This window comes from Choloepus didactylus, chromosome 25 (assembly GCF_015220235.1).
Source record: "Choloepus didactylus isolate mChoDid1 chromosome 25, mChoDid1.pri, whole genome shotgun sequence".
NCBI classification, from domain to species: Eukaryota; Metazoa; Chordata; class Mammalia; order Pilosa; family Megalonychidae; genus Choloepus; species Choloepus didactylus.
In genome coordinates this window covers 2,408,612-2,429,829 of record NC_051331.1, presented here as the reverse complement: position 1 = coordinate 2,429,829, position 21,218 = coordinate 2,408,612, and the positions used below count along the sequence as shown (strand labels likewise).

General features: G+C 55.5%; 1 protein-coding gene across 2 annotated transcripts in view; it reads left to right on the top strand.

Annotated features, from left to right (window-relative positions):
- Window positions 1–5,162: 5,162 nt before the first annotated feature.
- The window catches only part of SIN3B (SIN3 transcription regulator family member B), a 28,072-nt gene continuing 12,016 nt past the window's right edge, over window positions 5,163–21,218 (top strand). Inside the window, exons 1-9 of one of the 2 annotated variants that reach the window (XM_037818307.1) lie at window positions 5,163–5,280; window positions 5,490–5,596; window positions 6,770–6,923; window positions 12,485–12,685; window positions 15,973–16,116; window positions 17,330–17,452; window positions 19,338–19,424; window positions 19,695–19,813; window positions 20,630–20,837. In XM_037818307.1, coding sequence (XP_037674235.1) covers window positions 5,173–5,280; window positions 5,490–5,596; window positions 6,770–6,923; window positions 12,485–12,685; window positions 15,973–16,116; window positions 17,330–17,452; window positions 19,338–19,424; window positions 19,695–19,813; window positions 20,630–20,837 — 1,251 coding nt within the window. In that variant the 5' untranslated portion in view covers window positions 5,163–5,172. Of the gene's footprint in view, window positions 5,281–5,489; window positions 5,597–6,769; window positions 6,924–12,484; window positions 12,686–15,972; window positions 16,117–17,329; window positions 17,453–19,334; window positions 19,425–19,694; window positions 19,814–20,629; window positions 20,838–21,218 lie in introns of both variants that reach the window. The other variant, XM_037818306.1, reaches the window with a different exon arrangement.

The window sequence follows — 21,218 nt, the reverse complement described above, 5'->3', positions numbered from 1 at the left end:
TCCACCAACTTTTCACATTTTGCCACATTTGCTGTATCTGCCTATTGATCTGTCAATCTATCTATCAATCTATCCATTCATCTATCCATTTATCTGTCATCTATCTACCTATCTCTCTATATATCTTTCTATCCATCCATTTATTTTCTAAACCTTTGAGAGAAGGTTGTATACAGCATATTCTCTAACACTTAATACTTCCATGTAGATTTCCTAAGAAGGATATTCACTTATGTAACCACCTTAAGTTGTAGTTATCAAGCTCAAGAAATTTAACATGGAAATAAAGCTGACAGTCTATACTGTAATTTTTTCATATGTCCATTAATGTCCTTCAGGCAATTTCTCCTGCATGATTAAATCCAGTCTGGGATCACATATTGCCTTTAGTTGTTACCATCTCTTTAATCTCTCTTTTTAAATTTTGAAAACAAGTACACAATATGGATTTTCCCATCCCAGCCCCTCTCAAGCACACTGTTCAGCAGGATCACATCCACAATGTTGCAATGCCCTCACACCTTCCATTTCAGAACTTTCCCTTCACCCCAAACAGAAACCCTGCACTCATTTTGCAAAAAATCCCCCTTGTCCCTACCCCCGTCCCTGGCAACCGGTACTCTAATTTTGGTCTCTAAGACTTTGCATATTCTAGCCATTGCATATTCTAGCCATTTCATATCTGTCCCTTTGTGACTGATTTATTTCACTCAACCTGATGTCCTCAAGCTTCATCCATGCTGTAGCAGGTATCAGAACTTTATTCCTTTTTAGGGCTGAATAATATTCCTTTGTATGTATAGATCACATCTTGTTTATCCATTCAAATCTGCCGATAGGTCTTTGGGCTACTCCCACCTGTTGGCTATCATGAAAAATTCCACTATGAACTTTGGTGTGCAAATATCTGTTGGAGGCCCTGCTTTCACTTCTTTGGGGTTTATACCTAGAGGTGGGGTTGCTGGATCATCTGAGAGTTCTGTGTTTAACTTTTTGGGGAACAGGGTAAAAGTTTTGACAAGAATACTTCCCAGCTGTATTTGTTATCTACTGCTGTGTAACAAATGACCCCAAACTTAGCAACTTAAAATAACATCCACTTATTAGCTCAGTCTCCTGGCTCAGGAGCCTGGGGATGGGGTGGCTGGGTTCTCTTCAGGTTCTCACAAGGCTGCCCCCAAAGAGTTGGCCAAGCTCAGATCTCACCTAGAGGCTCAGAACTCACTTCCAAGCTCATTCAGTTTGTTGGCAGAATTTGGTTCCTTGCAGCTGTAGGACTGAAAACCCTCCATAGGCACTTCACAACATGCCTGGTTCCTTCTTCAAGACCAGCAGGATAATGTCACTTGGCTGTGTTTGAGTCTCTGATCTCCAGACTTTTAAAGGACAACCCCCTGATTAGGTCAGGCCCACCCCCGATATCTCCATTTTGATTAACTCAAGACCAACTAATTTGGGACCTAATTATACCTGCCAAATTCCTTCACCTTTGATCTATAGTGTAAGCTAATCACAAGAGTGACACAGATCACATTTAAAGGCCCCTCCCACACTCAAGGAACAGGGGAGTATATGGGCATGCTCACCAGACGATGGGAATCTTGGAGATCTTAAAATCCTGCCTGCTGCAATCAATGATTCTGGACTTTAGAGATTTGGGTTACAAAGTTGGCCAGTTGGGAATACTAGATTCATTCAAAACAAAATCTTTTGATCTTTTCTCTCTCTCTCTTTTTAACTAGAGAAGTTGTAGGTTTACAGAAAAATCATGCAGAAAATACAGAGTTCCCATACATCCCCCCTATTATTAACACCTCAAATTAGTGTGGTCCCTTTATTATAATTGATGAAAGAATATAATTATAATTGTGCTAACTATAGTCCATAGTTTACACTAAGGGTCACTGTTTGAGTTGTACAGTGTGTTGGTTTGGATCTATTATGTACCCCATAAAAAGCCATGTTCTTTAATCCAATCTAGTGGGGGCAGACCTCTTGTAGGTGGGACCTTTTGATTAGGTTGTTTCCATGGAGATGTGGCCCCGCCCACTCAAGGTGGGTCTTAATGCCCTTGCTGGAGTCTTCTATGAGAGGATAAAAGGCAAAGACATTTTGGAGAGAACAGAGAAAAGCTAAAAAATGTAATCTAGAGTTTGCCCCTGGGAGAAGCTAGAGACAAGCTGAGACAGAAGCCCAGAGACTTTTTGGAGAAAGCCATGGAAACCAGAAGCTAAACCCAGGAGAGGCCCAGCAGACTCCAGCCATGTGCCTTCCCATGTGACAGGGGAACCCCAGATGCCATCAGCCTTTCTTCAGAGAACGTATCATCCTGTTGATGCCTTAATTAGGACATTTTCACCGTCTTAGAACTATAAATTTGTGAACTAATAAACCCCCATTGTAAACGCCAATCTATTTCTGGTATATTGCATTCTGGCAGCTTTAGCAAACTGAAACATAGAGTCCTGGGGTGGGGGCGGTTTAAAAATTTTATTCTAGTAACATATATGCAACCTAGAATTTTTGCTTTTAACCATACACACAAATATATCTAATTCAGTGCTGCTAATCACGTTCACAAGTTTGTGCTACCACTACCGCCTTGCCAAAATCCTGTCTGATAAAAACCTACCTAAGATTCTTACCTTAACGCAATAAAATTTTGACAAATGGCCAGGGAATTTGTGTTCAGAGCTGGTCTACGTGAACTGACAACTCTAAGTTTTGAAGTGTAATCTGAGTCAAGGAGAAGAGTAAAGACAAAATTGTAGCTCAGCAACTTGTCGATGCTTTACAAAATAAGACTCAAGACGTTTACGTGTATTGTTGTCCCAACGTGAAAGTGCACGTGGGAACACACACATGTCCACGGTGGAAAAGGCTTGTGGTTTCCTGTCCCTCATGAAAGAGGATTTCATTTCAATCCTTTGAAAAGAAGGGAAAACTAGAAGCAGTCCTTGAAATTTGAACTGAACTCGCACTCCAGGGGCAGGGTGACAATGCATGAAGCACCCCATGGGCACGTCAGGAGCCCCCCATGACCTCGCTCCTCCAGGCCAGTGCCCAGTTGGTCACCAGGAAGTGCTGGTGGGAAATGGATGGCCTGGACGTCCTGTCAAAACCTGGCCACAAAGTGATCAGGCCACCTGGGGTTGAAACTGAGCAGAATCCCTTCCCAGGCTGGGGAATCCTGCCTCCTTCCCCACCCAGCTCCACGTCCTCTCCACGTCACCCTTTAGACATCACACCCTCCCACCACCGCATTCTCTCCACCTCCACCGCTTCCATCCTAGCCACCGCCATCCCTGGCCTGAACGATGATGAGAGTGTCCCCTGATTCTCCTCCTGTCACTTCCCTGCAGAGCAGACGGAGATGTCACTTACAAATACAAAGCTGGCCACAGAGCTCCTCGGTCTAAAACCCATGCATGGTTTCCACCAGTGCTGAAAGTCAACCCCCAAAGCCTTAACTCATCCCATAAGGCCTGGCCCCCACCCCGCTTATCCACCCAGTCTTACTCTGCACCCCTCTTTCCCACCCTCTCTGCAGTCCAGGAATGCTGGCCTTTTTGTTTGACTGTTTTTAAAATGTGCTGTGCTTCCCCTCCCACCCCAGGGCCTTTGCACAGCCGTTCCCGCTGACTTTTCCTGTGGGTGACGCCTACACACCCTTCAACTCTCAGCTGAAACCTCACCTCCTCCAGGAAGCCTTCCCTGCCCCCTGCTAAACAGGGATAAGTTCCCCAGGATGCAGGTCATATTTTCCAAAAAATGGTCATAGCAACATTTCCTGTCTTGCATGCTGTTCTAGAACCTGGCCATTCCCCTGTAGCTGCCCTTCTAGAAAGAATGCAATGCAGAAGATTCTCCCTGACTTCCCAGGGCATAAAAGGCTGTGGCTCCAAGCCGGCTCTCTCTCAGGGAGCTTGTTCGTGGAACTCAGCTGCTGCATATGTGATGCACACAGTGTCTCCTCCCTGACTGAGGGGTGACCCAGCCCCTGATCCCCCACCCCCTTTGGCACTCCTCCCCAAAACTCCACGGAGGCACCCCGAGCTTTGGCTGCTTTAACCTTGAATGTGGCCTGCCCCAGATTCTTGTGTGTCTCCCCATTTCTTCCTTTGCGGTGAGTCCTGCCACTGGTCCAGCAGGAAGCAACAGCATGTCGTCAGGAGACTCCAGCTGTGTGGGACGGGATAGATGTTCCAAGCGACAGCCCCGGCTAAGATCTCAGACAGCAGCAACTGACAGGGTCACGAACTAGTAAAGCTTCAGGTGGTTCTAGACCCTGGCCGGGCCATCGCAGCCGAACAAAGAAGAGCTGAGTTCTCCCTGCTGCATCTGCCCAAACTTCATCATCTGAGTGAAATAAACATTGTTGCTTTAAGACTTTAAGTCTTGGGTGAGCTTTGTTACACAGCCATGGTGACTGGAATCCTCTGTTACATTTGTTACAGTTGAGACTTTACATGGACACTTGCCTGCTTGGAAACAAAAGTTTGTTTGATTCTTATGTGTCCATCCCGAAAAGCAGTGAGCTCTGGGTGGGCAGAACCAGCTCAGTTTTCCATCATCACTCCATTCCTGATGTCTAACACAGAGCCTGGCAAATGATGCTGTCATTACATATTTATTCTCAGCTTCCCTGTCCCTCTTCACACATAAAAAACAAGATGGCACATGGTTGTGAGTTTTATGTTCATTTATTCAATCAGTGCTCACTGATGTGACCGTGTCAGGCAACTGTGTCGGAGACGAAGTACAAAACGAAAGATGACGTGCCTAGGGCTATGGGGGTACAAAGGCGGGGTCAGGGAAGCTTCCTGAGGGAGGGGACATTTAAGATGGGTTTTGAAGGATGTGTAGGAGTTTTCTGGGCACCCAAAACACAAAACCGGGAAACCCTCTTCTTTTGTGGCTATCCCCCCCAATTAGCAAAAACTGCAACGACCGCTCCGAGCGTGAATAGGGCGGAGGGGATCTGGGTTTGCCCACCTGCTGTTAGAGCTGCAGTCGAGGCCCCGCCCTCGAGGGAGGGCCGCCCACCGGAGAAGCTCCGCCCTCCAGTCGCACCCTGCCCCGCCCTGGGGCGGAGCCTGCGCCTGCGTCCGCGCCTGCGCCTGCGCGGCCGGGCGCGGGGCGGGGCAGGCCGCGGCTCTCCGACTTCCAAACATGGCGCACGCTGGCGGCGGCGGCGGCGGCGGCCCCGCGGGCCGGGGGCTCGGGGGCGCCCGCTGGGGCCGCTCGGGCTCCGCGGGCCACGAGAAGCTGCCGGTGCACGTGAGTGGCGCCCCGGGGACCCCTCCGGCCTCCCGTCTCCTCCGGGCTCCGCGGGCCCCCCGCGCGCCGGCGCCCCCCACCCCGGCCCCGCCCGGCCCGGGCGCCGCCTCGGCCGCCCCGGCCCCCGGCCCGTCACCCTCACCCCCTCGCAGGCCCCCCGACCCCCGGCCCGCTGACCCCGGCCCGCCGGGACCCTCCCCCTCCCGCAGGTGGAGGACGCCCTCACCTACCTGGACCAGGTGAAGATCCGCTTCGGCAGCGACCCTGCCACCTACAACGGCTTCCTGGAGATCATGAAGGAGTTCAAGAGCCAGAGGTACCCGCGGGGTCCCTTCCGCCTCCCCCGGGGGCCTCCCCTGGGCCCCGAAATCGGGCCGATCCGGGAGGCAGCCCCCATCCCGCTGCCCCGCGCCCCCCCAGCCGCCGGGTGACCTTGAAAGCAGGTTGCTGTTCCTCTCTGAACCTCAGTGTCGTCTTCTAAAAAAATGGGACTGGCTAGCGCCCACCTTGTGGAGCTGCTGGGGGATTCCTGGAGGCTGGGCTGCGATTTGGGGGAGGCCAGCAAGGCAAGGGGGGTGGGGTGGGATTGTGCATGTTGCAAATGCTGAACTTAGGATGGTTTGCACTAACTCAGAATCATATCCAGCATTGAATTCAAGTGTTATTTATTCTGAGGTTTTGGGCGATATCCCTCCTTCTCCTGTGAATATTGCCCCCCCCCCACACCCTCACCCTGAGGTGAGGTTCTCACTTGCTTTCACCCTAGGCCCAGCCCTGCTTGGAAGTAATGGGGATAAAATGCTTACTAAGGGACCTGGCATATAGAAAGCATTTAAAAGCACGAGCTGTTTTCGTAGGCACAGATCCAAGAGGGTTAGGGATAGGTGGGGACGCTCAGGACCCGGCGCCTGATTTACAGGAGGATGCACTGGAACTCAGACCCTCCCACCATCATTTCTTCCCCACCCTGCTGCTTCCCCATCTCCGGAAACCCGGCAGGGCTCGGCTCGCTGTGGCTGAAGGAGATTCCGTCTCTCCTTCGCTTTCTTATGCTGCCCCAGTATCTATAGGAACAGCATTATTTACGCTTTGCAATGAATTGGGGGGGATCAAGACCGTGCTATGTCATGCTTAGTCCCTAATTCATGCCATCGTGTAGAAGGCTTTGGCCTCCCGCCTCTCCTCAGAGTCCAGGGCTCACAGGTTGAGATCTCCTGACCATTTCTGAGCTGAGTGCACAGGCTCAGAGTTTGGGAAAGTGGTGCCATGTCGGATCCAGCGGTTCTCACAGGAGTGCATAAGGTGCCAGGCCCGGCTGCTCTGGAAGTAGATTGTTGTCCACAGAATCCTGCCAGCCACCAGGACATTTTAGGTCGTTTTGGTGTCCGTTGACAAGCCAGTTCCATGGCACTGTCGAGGGGCAGCGTTGGGGAGCTTGTGATTTGCTCCCCAAGACCCTCTTGGCCACTTACGTTCTTCTCTCTTCTAGCATCGATACTCCTGGTGTCATCCGGCGCGTCTCGCAGCTGTTCCACGAACACCCCGACCTCATCGTGGGGTTCAACGCCTTCCTGCCCCTCGGCTACAGAATCGACATCCCCAAGAACGGCAAGTTAAACGTCCAGTCACCTCTGGCAAGCCAGGTATGCCACTGCGGGGGGCGTGCGTGGTTGCGGTGTTGGCTCGGGGGCACCCTGGTGCCGGGGTTGGGGCGTCGGGTTTGTTGTCCATCATCCAGCTGCCCAAAAAGCTCCCAAGCTCCATCCTTTTCCAAGGCGTGCCAACCGCTTCCGGCCCAAATCAGAATACACGGCAGCACCCGCCCAGGCAGCATCTGCACCCCAGGTGGATCTGTCTAGGGGATCGAAATCAAGAGTGGATATATTCGCATGTAGCAGGGAGGCATCTCCTAACACGGAATCTTACTTTAAGCCCAAATAACCGCCTCGGCAGCTGCTACAGCCTCGGCGCACGGCTGTCCCCAGCAGTGTCCTGGGCAGGCGCGTCCCGGCCCTCAGACTTGCTCTCGTCCGTTCCTGAAGCTCTTGGTGCCAGTGATAAAATTCTGTGGTTGCGATGGATGCGTGACTAGCAATTTTTATTGTTGCCGTGTTTCATTTAATTGGCATTGGGGTCACTGGCTCAGGTCACCCTCTCCCGCCCCAGGCTCGTGGCTTCAGCTTCTTTCTCTGGTGACAGGTCACTGTCTCCTCTTTCTCTGCAGGCCCTTGTTGTTTGAGCCAAAGAAAGCCTATTTGAGCTTTACCGTTATAAGGTAACCACTGGATTTTCCTGAGTCAGGGTTTCTCATCCCCAGTGCTGTTGCCTTTCAGGGCATAATTCTTTACCGTGGGAGGCTGGCCGGTGATTTGTGTGATGTTTAAGCAGCACCCCCAGCCTTGACATATTGGCTCATCCCATTATCACAACTCAAACTGTCCCCTGATGCCACCTGGGGACAAAATTGCCCCTGGTTTGTGAATGGCTAGTCTAAATGAGCCCTGCAGTCCCAGGCCATGGGATTTGAGTAGGGAAGGTAAAAATCTGCCATCAGAGTCTCTGGATAGGTTTCTCCTTTGATATAGGAGGTGGCGAAGGGTTGTGTGAATTAGCAAATCGGAATCTGGAAAAAAAAAAACAGCGAAAGGTAGAGTGGCAATGATAGACCTCACTGCAAGGGAGTCTTACGTGTAAAATCTGCGTTTCTTCTCCTCACGGCAAGCCTACCATCATCAGCATGTTTCCTCATTAAAGCCGAAGAGCATGTCTCCGTTTTGAAAAGAAACCTGGAAGCCTGGTGGTCACTGAATTATGACGTGTTTCCATTTCATGTTTGCAAACGGAGCCCCGGGATCTAGAAGCAGAGCTCGTGCCTTGGTGGGGGGACCAAGCTCATTTGCAGTAACGTATGTGACAGCGCGTCACGGAGCCCAAAGCACCCTGGAAATGTTGCATGTTGTTAGCATTTGCTGAGAAAAAGCTGGAGTCAAAGAACTAAATTGCACTCCGCGTGTGGAAATTGCTTTTCAACAATCCCTGACTGTTGGCGGAGCTCTGGGAGCTGGGTCTCGACGTGGAGTGCGCCAGTGTGTTTTGAGATGATTCTTCCACTTGGCAGCTGCCGTTCCAATGGCGGAAGGGACTAGAAGCCCTCTTGTCTCCCCAGAGGTGGGTTAGTTGCCCGTGGTCTGTTGCCTTAAAAAAGCTTTTTCTAAGAGCCTTCGTTTAATCGCTACTTAACAAGGCTTTATCGCCTTCTCCAGCCTGGAAGCAGCCATTTCCAGGGCTTTGGATTTTGGTTGGAGAGATGCTTTGCATGCACTCCAGCTCAGTCACTGTGGACAGATCCAAGTCTGATTTCCAAGCCCTGCTTCCTGGCCACCCGGGTGGGCATCCGCGTGGCTTCGCCACAGGGACAAGCCCAATGACGTGGGTTCCCCAGAATCTTCCACGGGACCCTAACGGCGTGACGACCTTCTAACGTTCCCCAGACGCAGAAGCCTCGGGGTGATTTTTATTTTATTGGTTTTTCTCACTTTACTGTTGGGAAGTACAGATTTTTGTTTTTTTGTGTGTGTTTTTTTTCCTGTTTCTTCATGAATCTTATTTTCCTCAGACAAGAAAAGAGTGGCTCCCTGGCGCCAGGGGTGCAAGTGAGAGAGGCCCAGCCTTCTTGGAGCCTCTCCCGTCATTCTCCACGGCAGGGGGTTGTTCTGGGCACGACCCAAAATGTCTCTGGACTTTGTCCCATATCCCTGGGTGGGGCGCAGGCTGGCCCATGGTTGAGACCCCTGTCGTACTCTGACTGGGAGGACAGACAGACGGGGGCCACGACAGACAGCCTTCCGACAAGGGCTGGGGAGACAGGGCCCCCCGCGGGCCCCCAAGCCAGCACCGTCGGGGATCTGCTCGTTTGGCTTCAGCTGTGACAGCGCCTCCTCAGGGAGCCCCCACCCCACCCCCTGGTCTTTCCCAGCTCACCTCATTTTATTTGTTTCAGAATAGCAAAGCAAGAACAAGAATGCACACATCCACTGCTGCTTGTGCATTGCTGTCCCCTGGCAGCCGCGCATCCTGAAGGCCAGGCAGGACCCTCCCCACTCTTGTCCTCGGCTGTGTCCCTGTCCCCCAGTAGAGCACGTGCTTGTGGAACGGGGACTAGGGAGGGCCCTTGGGAGCTGGGCAGAGGGGACGGCCACCTGGCCCGGGGGGTGGCAAGGTGAAGGAGCGGGAAGGGCTGTGCTCACCCGTTTCTGAGGGTGACGAGTCCCCTGGGACTGCCGACAGCCGAGGGGCAGGTGTCGGCGAAAGCGGGAACCCCAGGGTGGTCCTGGGACCCCCAAACAACCATGAAAGGTGTGGCATTCCCTGAAACCCATAAGCCTGGGATTGGCGTCCCGAGCCCGGGTCTGGAAGGTTCCGTGATTGTGTCTGCTGTGTGTCCCAGTGGACGCTTGGGAGATTCTGGCTCAGATTCCAGCAGGTAGCTCCAGAGCTGGCTCCCACGAGCCTGGGGGTTGGGGGGGGTCCCTTAGGCCAAGAAGAGAAAGTGGGGGCGTGGGAATTAGAGCAGGGCCAGCAAACAAAGTGGTGTTTACATTTCTTCGATGGTTACATTGAAAAGTGTTTGTTTTTCCTTGAGATAAAATTCACACAACAAAGCATTCACCGTTTTAAACCCTCTGAAAGTATCCAGTCTAGTGGCTTTCAGTACATTCCCCATCTTGTGCAACTGGCAGCACTATCTAATTTCAAAACATATCCATCAGCCCAGAAAGAAACCGGGTACCTCCAGGTCCCCCACCCCAGCCCCTGGCATCCGCTAGTCCACTTCCTGTCTCCAGGGATCTCCCAGTTCCGGACCTTTCACAGACATGGAATCAGACGACATCCATCCTTTTGTGCCTGGCTCGTCCGTGTTGTCGCATGTGTCGCTTCTTTGGTGGAATAATGCTCCGTGGCACAGATCGGCCACGTTAGGTTGACCTTGTTCATCTGTTGATGGACACTTGGGTTGTTCCAACCTTTTTGCTTGGAATAATACAGTAGTTGTGAACGTGCATGTACGGGTATCAGTGTGAGCCCGTTTTCAGTTCTTTGGGGGCTGTACCTAGGAGTGGGGTTGCCGGGTGTGTTTAACTTTCTGAGGAAACCCCAGGCTGTTTCCCAGACAGGTGCCCCATTTTACATCCCTCCACCAATGCACACAGCCTCCAGTGTCTCTGTGTGCTTGCCAACACTTGAGATTTTCCATTTTATTTTTTAAATTATAGCCATTCTGGTGGGTGTGAAGTGGTGTCTCTTCGTGCTAGTGGCTTCATTTTAAATGGCTGTGTAAGTTCCTACGTGAAATGTCATCTCTCAGCCTGCAAAGCAAAAGGTCTTTGCTCCCTGGACCTTTAAGAAAAACTGGGGAGCACCCTGGTCTGGGGGCTGCTACTTAAGCCAGAGCCACCCGGAGGGGCATGTGGAGCTTGAAGAAGACTCTTGGAGAAGCTTCCAGTAAGAGCAGGACTGTTGGCTCCTTCCCCTGCTAGACCTGTGCACCCTGCCGGAAGGCAAACCCGACTCTGAGCTCAGGCAAAGAGAAGCAGCCAGAGCACCCCTGAAATCTTGGGATGAGCTCCACTGCCGGGAAGCAACGACCTTTAGGATGGTGGCTGCCTTGGGGTTTTGTGTCTCTGCCCTCCTCGGCTCAGACTTCCTAGAGTTGCCCCCGAACCCACCCAGCTGAAACCGCACGCTCAGCAGAGGCCCAGCTGCAGCTCAGTGTTGGCAAAGCTGGCAGGCAGCGTCTGTGGCAGTGGAAAGCCCTGTGGTGGTGGGCGGAGGTGCCGGGCTCCCCTAGTTCCTGCAGGGTCTTTGGGTCGGCGGTTGGCGCCTGGTGCTGTGCTAGGTGCTGCCGGGTTTATCAGATGTAGAAGAGGCAGTTCATCCGGTTATCTCATCCTTCACAAACACAAACAAAGCCTTCTCCGTTCCACACTCCGTTCCCGGCACTGGTAATGCATCAGGGAGCAAAATAAAACCCCAGCCTGGGTGGAGTTTGTGATTTAGTCAGGGTGGACAGTCAGCAAGTTAAAGAAGTGTTACACATAAGAGGGCGGTAAGAGCCATGGAGAGAAACTTCAAGCCAGGGGGTCGGAGGGGTGGGGATGGGGGTTAATTTACTTTGTCACGGATGGTTCCAGAACACTCACCAAGAAGGTGTCATTTGAGCAGAAACCTACAGCTGGGCAGGGAGGGATCCTGCCATGCTCGAGCACCCAGCTCCGTGTGCCGGGGAACATGCTGGAAGCCACAGTCACTCCTGAAAGTGTGGCTGGGGTCTGGTTGGCGGGGAGGGAAGCTGTCATCAGAGAGTTTCAGGCATAACTCCGATTTAGAAAGAACGGTGGCCCCTCCAGGGTAGTGGTCTTGTCCCACCAAAAACTAGCATCTGGAGTGCACATGAGAAAGTCGTGGTTTTTAGTCATGTTTTTCCCCCTTTTCTATGTTTTATTTGTATCAACAGAAAGTGCACAAGTGGACACACACGCGACGGTGTTCACGGTCTGTCTCTTTCCTCGCCAGTGACTGACGTACGCAGCTCTCCCTGGTACGGGGGGCTCATCGTGGTTTGCCCAGGGCTGATCACTGCAAGTTCTGGTCCTGGAGCCCCACCGACCTGGGTAACCAGACTGGGGTGACCTCTAACATCCAGGATCACAATTTTATACGCCCTGAGTTTTCCCAGAGCTGCCGAAAGCAGGTGTTTTCACGCCTGAAAACAGTCTTGCCGAAAGCGGATGACAGAAGGCGTGGGAAGGCTTCTTCTATAAACAGCCCAGAACTTAGTTTTGGAAAGGTTTTAGCAGCCGCTTCTTATAAATCTATTCCACAGGCTAATTTCTCAGAATGCTGAGTGCTCTCCTTAAACCTTCGTGTTCTTTTTGTAGAGTAGGAAGTTCAGGTGGAGAAGCGTGAATGGTATTTCCCCAGGACGTGCAGGCTCAGGACACTCAGCAACAGGTTGTTTTCACGCCCCACAGTCCCTCTCCAGGCCCTTGAAGAAACCTTTTCTCTGCGTCTAACAACAGGAACACAACCACCTGGCGGTGTGTTAGCTTTTGTCTGTTCTGGTGCAGACAGTGCTGCACCGTGGCGTCTTACACAGTCCGTTCCCACCGGGCCTGACGGTGACTCGCGCATGTGTCATTGTCAGGAGAGCTCGCACAACCACAATGACTACACAGAGGACTTCAAGCAACAGCTGCTGTATAAAGAAGACAAGCCCCAGACGCCCCTGGAGTCAGATTCCGTGGAATTCAACAACGCCATCAGCTACGTGAACAAGATCAAGACCCGCTTCCTGGACCACCCGGAGATCTACAGGTCCTTCCTCGAAATCCTGCACACCTACCAGGTAAGAGCCCTGAGCTGCACCATTTTCATGTGCGTTTGTGACATCATCCGATCCCAGGTGCCCCGGGAGCGTTCAGATTTCCTCCTGTGTGAAACTGCTCCGTTTTGATTTTAATTTCCTCCTCGAGGCTCCACTGGATCCCAGCATTATAGGAGACACACTTTCTGGGGATTAAAAAAGAATCTAAGAAAACAGTTTTCCTCATTGGAGATGACGTTGTTGTCGTTTAGACGCTGTAACTACCATTTATTCCTACTGACTACGGCTGTGACTTGTGTCAGGAGCTGCTGCCCAGGAGTTCGGTGTAGGTTGTAAGAAACTTAGACACCTCGGGGTGGAAAACGGGATGTGTGAAAACGACGAGTGTCGGGAGTGGTTGCTGAGCCGAAAGAGCAGCCAGCCCTGTCGGGGGGTCGGGGAGCAGATGTTCAAGTTGAATCCTGACAAATGGGTCAGAGCCAGCAGGCAGATACGCGTGAAGGAGGATGGCGGCTCCCGTGGCGGGGCGAGCACGTGCAGGGGCCCAGGGGTCGGAGGGAGCCGTGGCCGGAGACTTGCCCAAGTCCCTCCCCAAGACATAGGATTCCCAACGCTTTTTTGCTTTCGTTTTTTAAAATTGGAATAAAATTCATATAACATAAAACTAACCTTTTTTAAAAAAAATTTTGATTGTGATAACATATATAACAAAATTTGCCATGTTGTTTTTAAGCGCTCAGCTCAGTGGCATTAATTATTTCAACAATGTGTGCTCCCATCACCACCTTCCATTACTAGAACTTTCTGTTCACACCAAACAGAAGCTCTGCCCTTTAAGCAATAGCTCCCCATTCCCCCTGGCCCCTGGTCCCCTCTAAATCTACTTTCTGTCTGGATGGAGCTACCTGTTCTAGATAGTTCTTATAAGTGAAACCATACGATGTTGTTTCTTTGGGACCTGGCTTATTTCACTCAACATGTCTTCAAGGTTCATGCACACTAGAGCATGTATCAGTGCTTCGATTCTTTTTAAAAAAAAAAATAATTCAGTTTTAATTGTGGATTAAAATCTCCAGAACATAAAAATCACTTTCGTCATTTTCAGGGAACAATTCCTTGACGTTAAGTACATTGACAAGACTGTGGAGCTTTCACCGTCTGCTTCCATCATCCTAAACCAAAACTCCTCATTTAGCAGTGACCCCCCATTTCTCCCCCACCTCAACCACCGGAACCACTTTCTGTGTCCCTGAATTTGCTTATTGCTCTTCTGAAGCAGCAGCTTTCAGTCGTTCACCCCTGATGTGGTATTGGCTATGGACTTTTCACAAATGTCCCCTATCATGTTGAGAAGGTTCCCTGCCATTACCAGTTTTGTGAGTGTTTTTGTCATGAAAGCATGTCAGATGTTGTCGCATGCCTTATCGGCATCGAGATGATCCTGTGGTTCTTGTCCTTCATTCTGTTACTGCGGTGTGTGTGTTACAGTGGTTCTTACCCTGAACCACTCTTCTGTGCCTGGTTGAAATCCCACCTGGTCACAGTGTATCATCCTCTCCGTATACTGTTGGATTTGCCTTGTGAGTATTTTGTGGAGGATTTTTGCAACTACAGTCATAGGGGACATTGATCTGTATTCTTTTTCCTTTCTTGTGCCCCCTTTCTCTGGCTTTGGTGTCAGGGTAACACTGGCTTCTGAGAATGAATTAGGAAGTGGTTCCTCCCCTTCTCTTTCTTGGAAGAGTTTGGAAAGATTTGGTGTTCAATCTTCTTTAAATGTTTGGTAGAATTCAGTAAACCATCTGGTCCTGGGCTTTTCTTTATTTGGAGGTTGTTGAGATGGACTCATCTCTTGTTACACGTCTTGTTACAAGTTTTCTATCCTCGCTTCAGGTTAGGTAATTTATGTTTCTGGAAATGTGTCCATTTCCTCCAGGTTTTCTAATCTGTTGGCATACATTTGGTCATGGTATCCTCTTATAGTTCTTTTTATTTCTCTAGATTTGGTGGTGATTCCTTGCATTCCTGATTTTAGTTATTTGTGTTCTCTCTCTTGCATTCCTGATTTTAGTTATTTGCGTTCTCTCTCTTTCTGTGTCAGTCTGGCTAAAGGTTTCTCTCTTTCACTGATCTTTTCCAAGGGAAGCTGGACATCTGACTCTTTGCATGAACTGTCCCCATTTTAGAATGTTGGTTCAGCTTTCCAGAAGCCTTGCACGGCCCGAACCAGAAAGCTTGGAGTGGCTTTGGCCATGAGGTACGGCTCTTCCGTCTCAGTGGACAGCTGGGCCTCGGCTCCGCCACCTCACCTTGCTGAGCATCCGTGTTCTTGTCTGTGAAATGGCAATCTCGCCAGTGGTCCCGGCCCCCAGGATCAAACGCGGTTAACCATGGGCACTCAGGTGCCAGGCTTGGCCCGGGTCAGTTCTCCGCAGCCGTCACCCGTCACGGAGCTCCCTGCCGCATTCTGCTTGCTCGGAAGGACACAGCTGGTCCCGTTCCTCCGCGGAGTGTGTGTTCCTATGAGTGACCACGCTGGGCGGCAGCGGGCGGCCAGACCACAGGGCTGACGGGAAACACACTCAGGGCACCACCTGAGTGTCCCCGGGCCTCGGTCAGCTCGAGCGCCGTGTCACAGGCTTACAGACCCTCCACGGTTATTCTCTGGGCCGAGAGTTTCTTGCTCGGTTTTTATTTGGCTTTCAAGCATCCCAGGAGCTGTGGGGGAGGCGACATCTTCCTTCCTCACTGAGCGTGATGTGTGCCAGTTTTCCCGACGAGCTGGCGTCCCGACGGTGCCCAGGCCGGCTGGGGGAGAGACCGTGGGCTCTGCGTCCTGAGGCCCGGCGGATTCATCAATTTCCCTTTGTGGCCTTGGGCTGTGGTCTGTGCCCCCACGCCACTTCTCTTGCAGGGGCGTCCTGGGGTGTGGAGCTGGCCCGGGCTTTGCTCCCACGGCTGGTAGGGGCTGCCCACCCATCCCTGGCCTCCCGACCTGGTCCCACATTGTCAGGTTCCAGGTCAGGCCGTCTCCCTTCCCACGTCAGCCTCCCCCGGCCCCTTCTCCTCTCATACACCCGCTCAGGCCCTTTCAGTGGCAGCGCTGGCCACACTATGGGACAGAATTAACCACACACAGACAGGCCTGGCTCTCCAGGGCAGGTGGCCCAGGGAACCCCGTGGCCTGGGCTCAGCCAGTGGCATCTGTTCCGCGAGTCGCCCCTCAGGCCCCCCACCCAGGGTGAGGGTCCCTCTGGGTGCCCCGTCCCTCGGCTCACGGCTCCCCCCGCTTTCCCCGGAACCGGCAGAAGGAGCAGCTGAGCACAAAGGGCCGGCCGCCGCGCGGCATGTCCGAGCAGGAGGTGTTCACCGAGGTGGCCAGCCTCTTCCGTGGCCAGGAGGACCTGCTGTCCGAGTTTGGCCAGTTCCTGCCCGAGGCCAAGCGGTCCCTGGTGAGTGCACAGCCTGTTGGCCCCGGGTTCGCCAGACTGGGAGGGGGTGCCAGGGGGGGACCCCCATGCCCGTGGGCCTTCTCGGGCTCCCTGCCCCTCTGGCCGGGCACAGCTCACAGAGCCGCTTCTCTGGACTGACGGCCCGGCCAGCAGTGGGTGGGGGCTGAGAGTGGCTCCCACAGACACGACAAGCTGGGGTGTCCCGGCCAAGTAGGGGCCGAGGCCCAGCAGTCACCTCAGAGGGCCTCATTGGGGGCTGGCCGTCGGCCTTTCCCCCCTCCTTGTCCTTGATGACCACCCAGACCTGTGTCTGTCCTCGTGTCCTCGTGTCGTGCTTCTGAGTAAAGATGCGTGGGCAGGAGGGCTGCCAGGGAGGCCTCTCAGCAGGAGGGGCCCTGGCACTGTGGAGGCACTGGGCGGGGCAGGCTTGCGTGCGTTTTCCAGGACTTTCCTTCCCCGCCCTGGGCCTGTTTCCAGTCTGTCGGGACCAAAGCCCCTGGCATCGCCCTGGTGGCCAGGGCCTGTCCCTGGGTGTGATCGAGGCGGCACTGTGGTCCCTGCCATCTCACAGGCCCCAGGGATTCCCTAGGTGGACCCCAGCTGGAGCCTGAACTGGGAGGAGGAGCCGCCCCTTGGGCAGCTCAGAGCCCAGGTGCTGGGGGCTGTAACCTGCCCTTCCAGCCCACCTGGTGCAGGGGCGGAGCCTAGAGGTGGGGCGGGGCCTGGAGGATGGGGTGGAGCCTGGGGCAGGGGCAGAACCTGGATGATGGGGCGGAGCCTGGGGGTGGGGAGGAGCCTGGAGTCCTGGAAGCGCCTGGAGGCTGGGGCGCGGACAGCACCTGCCTGGTCACTTGGGGGAGCAGCAGCCGGCTGGGCCCCTCCTGGCCGCCATCTTCCCCTTGCAGATGGAACTGAACCCCTCCGCTCTACTCTGTGGGGCGTTGGCAAGCTGGATCCCCAGGATTCTCCTGGATCCAGCTCAGCTGCAGCCTGTGTGGAGTGCCCTTCGGGGCTGGCGCCTCGTCCCGAGCACCCTGTCACAGGGAGACAGGCTCACTGTGGGGGTTCCCATGCTGTGTGGTCTGGCACCTGCCCGTCAGAATCCCTTCCCTCCCCAGCTGCGCTGCACAGCCCAGTGGGAGACCCCTGCCACGTCCTGGCCTGAGGCAGGTGATCGGGGACACCCTGCTGACCGCCTGTGTGTGCCCCCCAGTTCACAGGAAATGGGCCGTGCGAGATGAACAGCGTCCAGAAGGGCGAGCACGAGAAAAGCCTGGAACACAGCAAGAAGCGCCCGCGGCCCTCGCTGCTCCGCCCCGGGTCGGGGCCAGCCAAGGTGACCGCCTGCCCAGCGTGGGGGGCGGGGGAATGTTTGGGGGCAGCCGCCGGTGCCATTCTGAGCCTGGCCTGGTGTCCCTGGCCATGTGACCTGGGGAAGCTGTTCCCCTCTGCGTGGCCATTTGCCGGTCCTCTCGGTGTGATGCGGCATCAGCGAGCCAGGGTGTGCTACCCTGGAGCAGTTTCGTTGTCACGTCTCTCACGGGCAGGGCTGCCGTGCACTGTCGTGCAGGTCGGTCACTGCGCAAGGGGCCCGGCTTAGATCAGCTCATGTTCCGCTCGCCTCTCCGTGCTCCTTCGCATGGGGCCGCTGCTGTGCAGTCGGAAGGGGGTCCTTTGCCAGTTCATCCACAGGCCTTTGTGTCAGTCCCAGAGGACCACAGCCAGGGCGGCTTAAAACTACAGAAGGTTTTTGCCTCAGAGGCTGGAGGCCGGAGGCTCAGCGGGGCCGCGTTCCCTTTGAACCTGGGTGGGGGGCTCCTGCCTGCCTGTCTTCCAGCGCTTGGTGGCCCCTGGCCAGTGGCTGTCACTCCGTCTCGGCCCCTTGTCACCCGGCTGCCTTGCCTTTGTCTGTGTCCAGATCCTCGTGTCGGGTGAGGGTCCACCCCCTCCCACCCTACCTTGGCTTCATCTTACCAAACTGCATCTCCAAGGACCCTGCTTCCCCGTAGGGTCGTGTCCTGAGGCTCTAGGGGTCAGCATTGAAGGACAGTCCAGCCCTCCTCACGTCTCGCCAGAGGGGAATCTGGGATATGCTTGCTGATTGCACAGCATGTGTGTGTGGCTGCTGCCGTGAGGCCCGGGCTCCAAAATGGTTAGATCCAGACCCTGGCGTTCCCCTTGGGCTGTGGCTGCTTTGCCCTGTCCCCCACCTAGTCTGCCTCCACGGGGTGTGGTGGCTGCCGAGGGGTTTTCTCCTTCTCTGCTCACTTCTTGACCACATGTGTTTTGCTGCCTGCGCTACCTGGACAAGGCTGGGGGCTCCCCGTTGGGCTGGCCCTGTGTCCCCGACACCTGCCCCATCCTGCTCCACGCTCTGTGACGCTGCTTTTAGGGCTGCTCGGTGGCATCTGTTGTGCCCTGGGTGTTTGCTCAGCCACAGTCAGATCTGAATGCAGCTTCGAGACAAATGTCTCAACGGAGAAGGGAAGTCTGCACTTCTCCATTTCCCCCAATGCCACAGGGTGGACTGGGCGGGGGCACCCTCACATCACAGGCCCGGGGCTCACGGTCCCCCTCAGTTCCAACCACAGAGGCCCCTGCCTGTTACCCAAGCCCCAGGCTGCCGAAACTCGGGTCCCAGTTGGCGGGAGGGGTGATGTGACCTTCGCCCTTTCCTGGGGGCACCGCACAGCCACGCAGGGGTCCTGGGGGCACCAGCTGGGAGGACCTGCCCCCCCACCCCATCTGGGGCCTCTTGGCCCTTTTCCTTTGGGAGAGCCCAGCACGGAGGTGAGAGAGGGACAGGGGCTGCCTGCCCACCTGCCCACCTGCTCGCCCATGGACGCGGCATCGGAAGTCAGCCTTCTTGGAGAGACACGGCTGACGGGGCGTCTGGGCACAGACACTGGGAGGTTGGCGGGAGCCGGGGCTCTGAAGTCCGCAGGATGGGGGCGATGCCGCTGGCTCCGGGCAGGATGAGCTGCCTGCTCTCTGGGAAGCTGCCCTCGGCGCTCCTGTGGCCGCCAGCTGACGGGACCAGGCCCCACGTTGCCGAGGGCAGCTCGTTCACTGCGGTCACTGCCTGTGGGTGCCGACCCCGTCTACAAACCGCCCTCTCGGCACCGCTTGGCCCAGGGGCTGTGGCCGGGCCAGGGTGGCACCTGAAACCTACCCTCCCCGGGGCGCAGAACATCACCCCATGGACTGTCTCTCCACAGAAGAAAATGAAACTCCGCGGCACCAAGGACCTGTCCATCGCGGCCGTGGGCAGGTACGGCTCCCTGCAGGAGTTCTCCTTCTTCGACAAGGTGAGTGGGGCGTGAGTGACCGGCAGGGGGTGTGCAGGGCACGGGGTGGTGCAGGGATGCCCCCCGGGGCCCGGCGGCTGCGTGCGGCCTGGCACCCCCTTTCCCTGAGGCGGGGGGCTCCCACCCAGGTTCCGTGGCCACAGCAAGCGAGATGGTGACGGGCAGTGCCCTCGACGCCACGGCCGGCTGCGGGAGGCCTGCTTGCTCCCAGGCCTGAGCCGGCGTGTCGGCCGCACACGGTGACCCTGCGACCTCTGACCTGCCCCCCAGGTGCGCCGGGTCCTGAAGAGCCAGGAGGTGTACGAGAACTTCCTGCGCTGCATCGCCCTCTTCAACCAGGAGCTGGTGTCCGGCTCGGAGCTGCTGCAGCTGGTCAGCCCCTTCCTCGGGTGAGCGGCCCCTGCTCCGGGGCTCCCGGCCGGCCCTGCCCCCTTCCGCGGCTGGCGAAGTCTTGGTCGTTGGAAACTGAGATCCACTTTCTCGGGTTCTGCGTCTCGGTGGAAGTTTCCTCGAGATCATTGTGGGCTCACGTTCAGTTGTGAGAGGGAACCCAGAGCCCGGCACCCATCCCCCTGCCGCCCCCTGCGGGACCCCGAGGTCACCGTCGCCGCAGGGCTCCGTGTTATTCCACCACGAGTCCAGTCACCGGGGGGTCAAGGGCATTTGTGGTGGCTCCATGTCCAAGTCGGGAGGTTTGTTCTCCGAGGGTCTCCCAGGAATGGGTCCCCCTCATGATGCTGGCCGAGCAGGTGGTTGGCGTCTCAGCTTGGCCCAACAGGTGGGCACTGCCGCCCCTCCCCAGCTCGCAGTTTTCACGCGAAAGCTGCTGCAGACGCCCCACCAGCGAGTGGGCAAGACTGGGTGCCAGGCACACCTGACAAAACCAGGTGCGGGCAGGTGCAGCCGTGGGCAGGTGCAGCCACGGGCTGTCGCTTGCTGACCCCAGGATCTTGCCACTGCCTTCCGGAGCCCCATGGGCAGCTCCAGGTCTTGGCAGTGTTCCGAGGCCTTCCCGTGGGTGGCGAGCTTGGCCAATGACAGACAGTGGGAATAACAGGGCCTTGAGGGGCCCTTAATCTGATGCATTGCTCCACTCCTGTCCCACCTCCCGAAGTGGAACCCCGACCGTTTGTGGCCCCGGTGCCTGCAGGTCTCCCTCGGAAGGCCCCAGGATGCCGACTCACTGCCTGTCTTGGTTTTTGAAGGAAATTCCCAGAGCTCTTTGCACAGTTCAAGTCCTTCCTGGGGGTGAAGGAGCTGTCGTTCGCCCCGCCCGTGAGCGAGCGCTCAGGAGAGGGGCTTGGCCGCGAGATCGACTACGCCTCCTGCAAGCGCGTCGGCTCCAGCTACCGCGCACTCCCCAAGACCTACCAGCAGCCCCGGTGCAGCGGGCGGACGGCCATCTGCAAGGAGGTGGGCAGGGGGCAGGGCTGCACCTGCAGGGAAGTGGGCAGAGGGTGGGGCTGCACCTGCGGGGAGGCAGGCTGGGGGCGGGGCTCTACCTGCAGGGGTGGGCTCAGAGGGAGGGGCTCTACCTGCAGGGAGGTGGGCTGGGGGCGTGACTCCACCTGCAGGGAGGCAGGCTGGGGGCGGGGCTCCACCTGCAGGGAGGTGGGCAGGGGGTGTGACTACACCTGCAGGGAGGTGGGCTGGGGGCGGGGCTCCACCTGCAGGGGTGGGCTCAGAGGGAGGGGCTCTACCTGCAGGGAGGTGGGCAGGGGGTGTGACTACACCTGCAGGGAGGTGGGCCAGGGGCGGGGCTCCACCTGCAGGGGTGGGCTCAGGGTGGGGCTC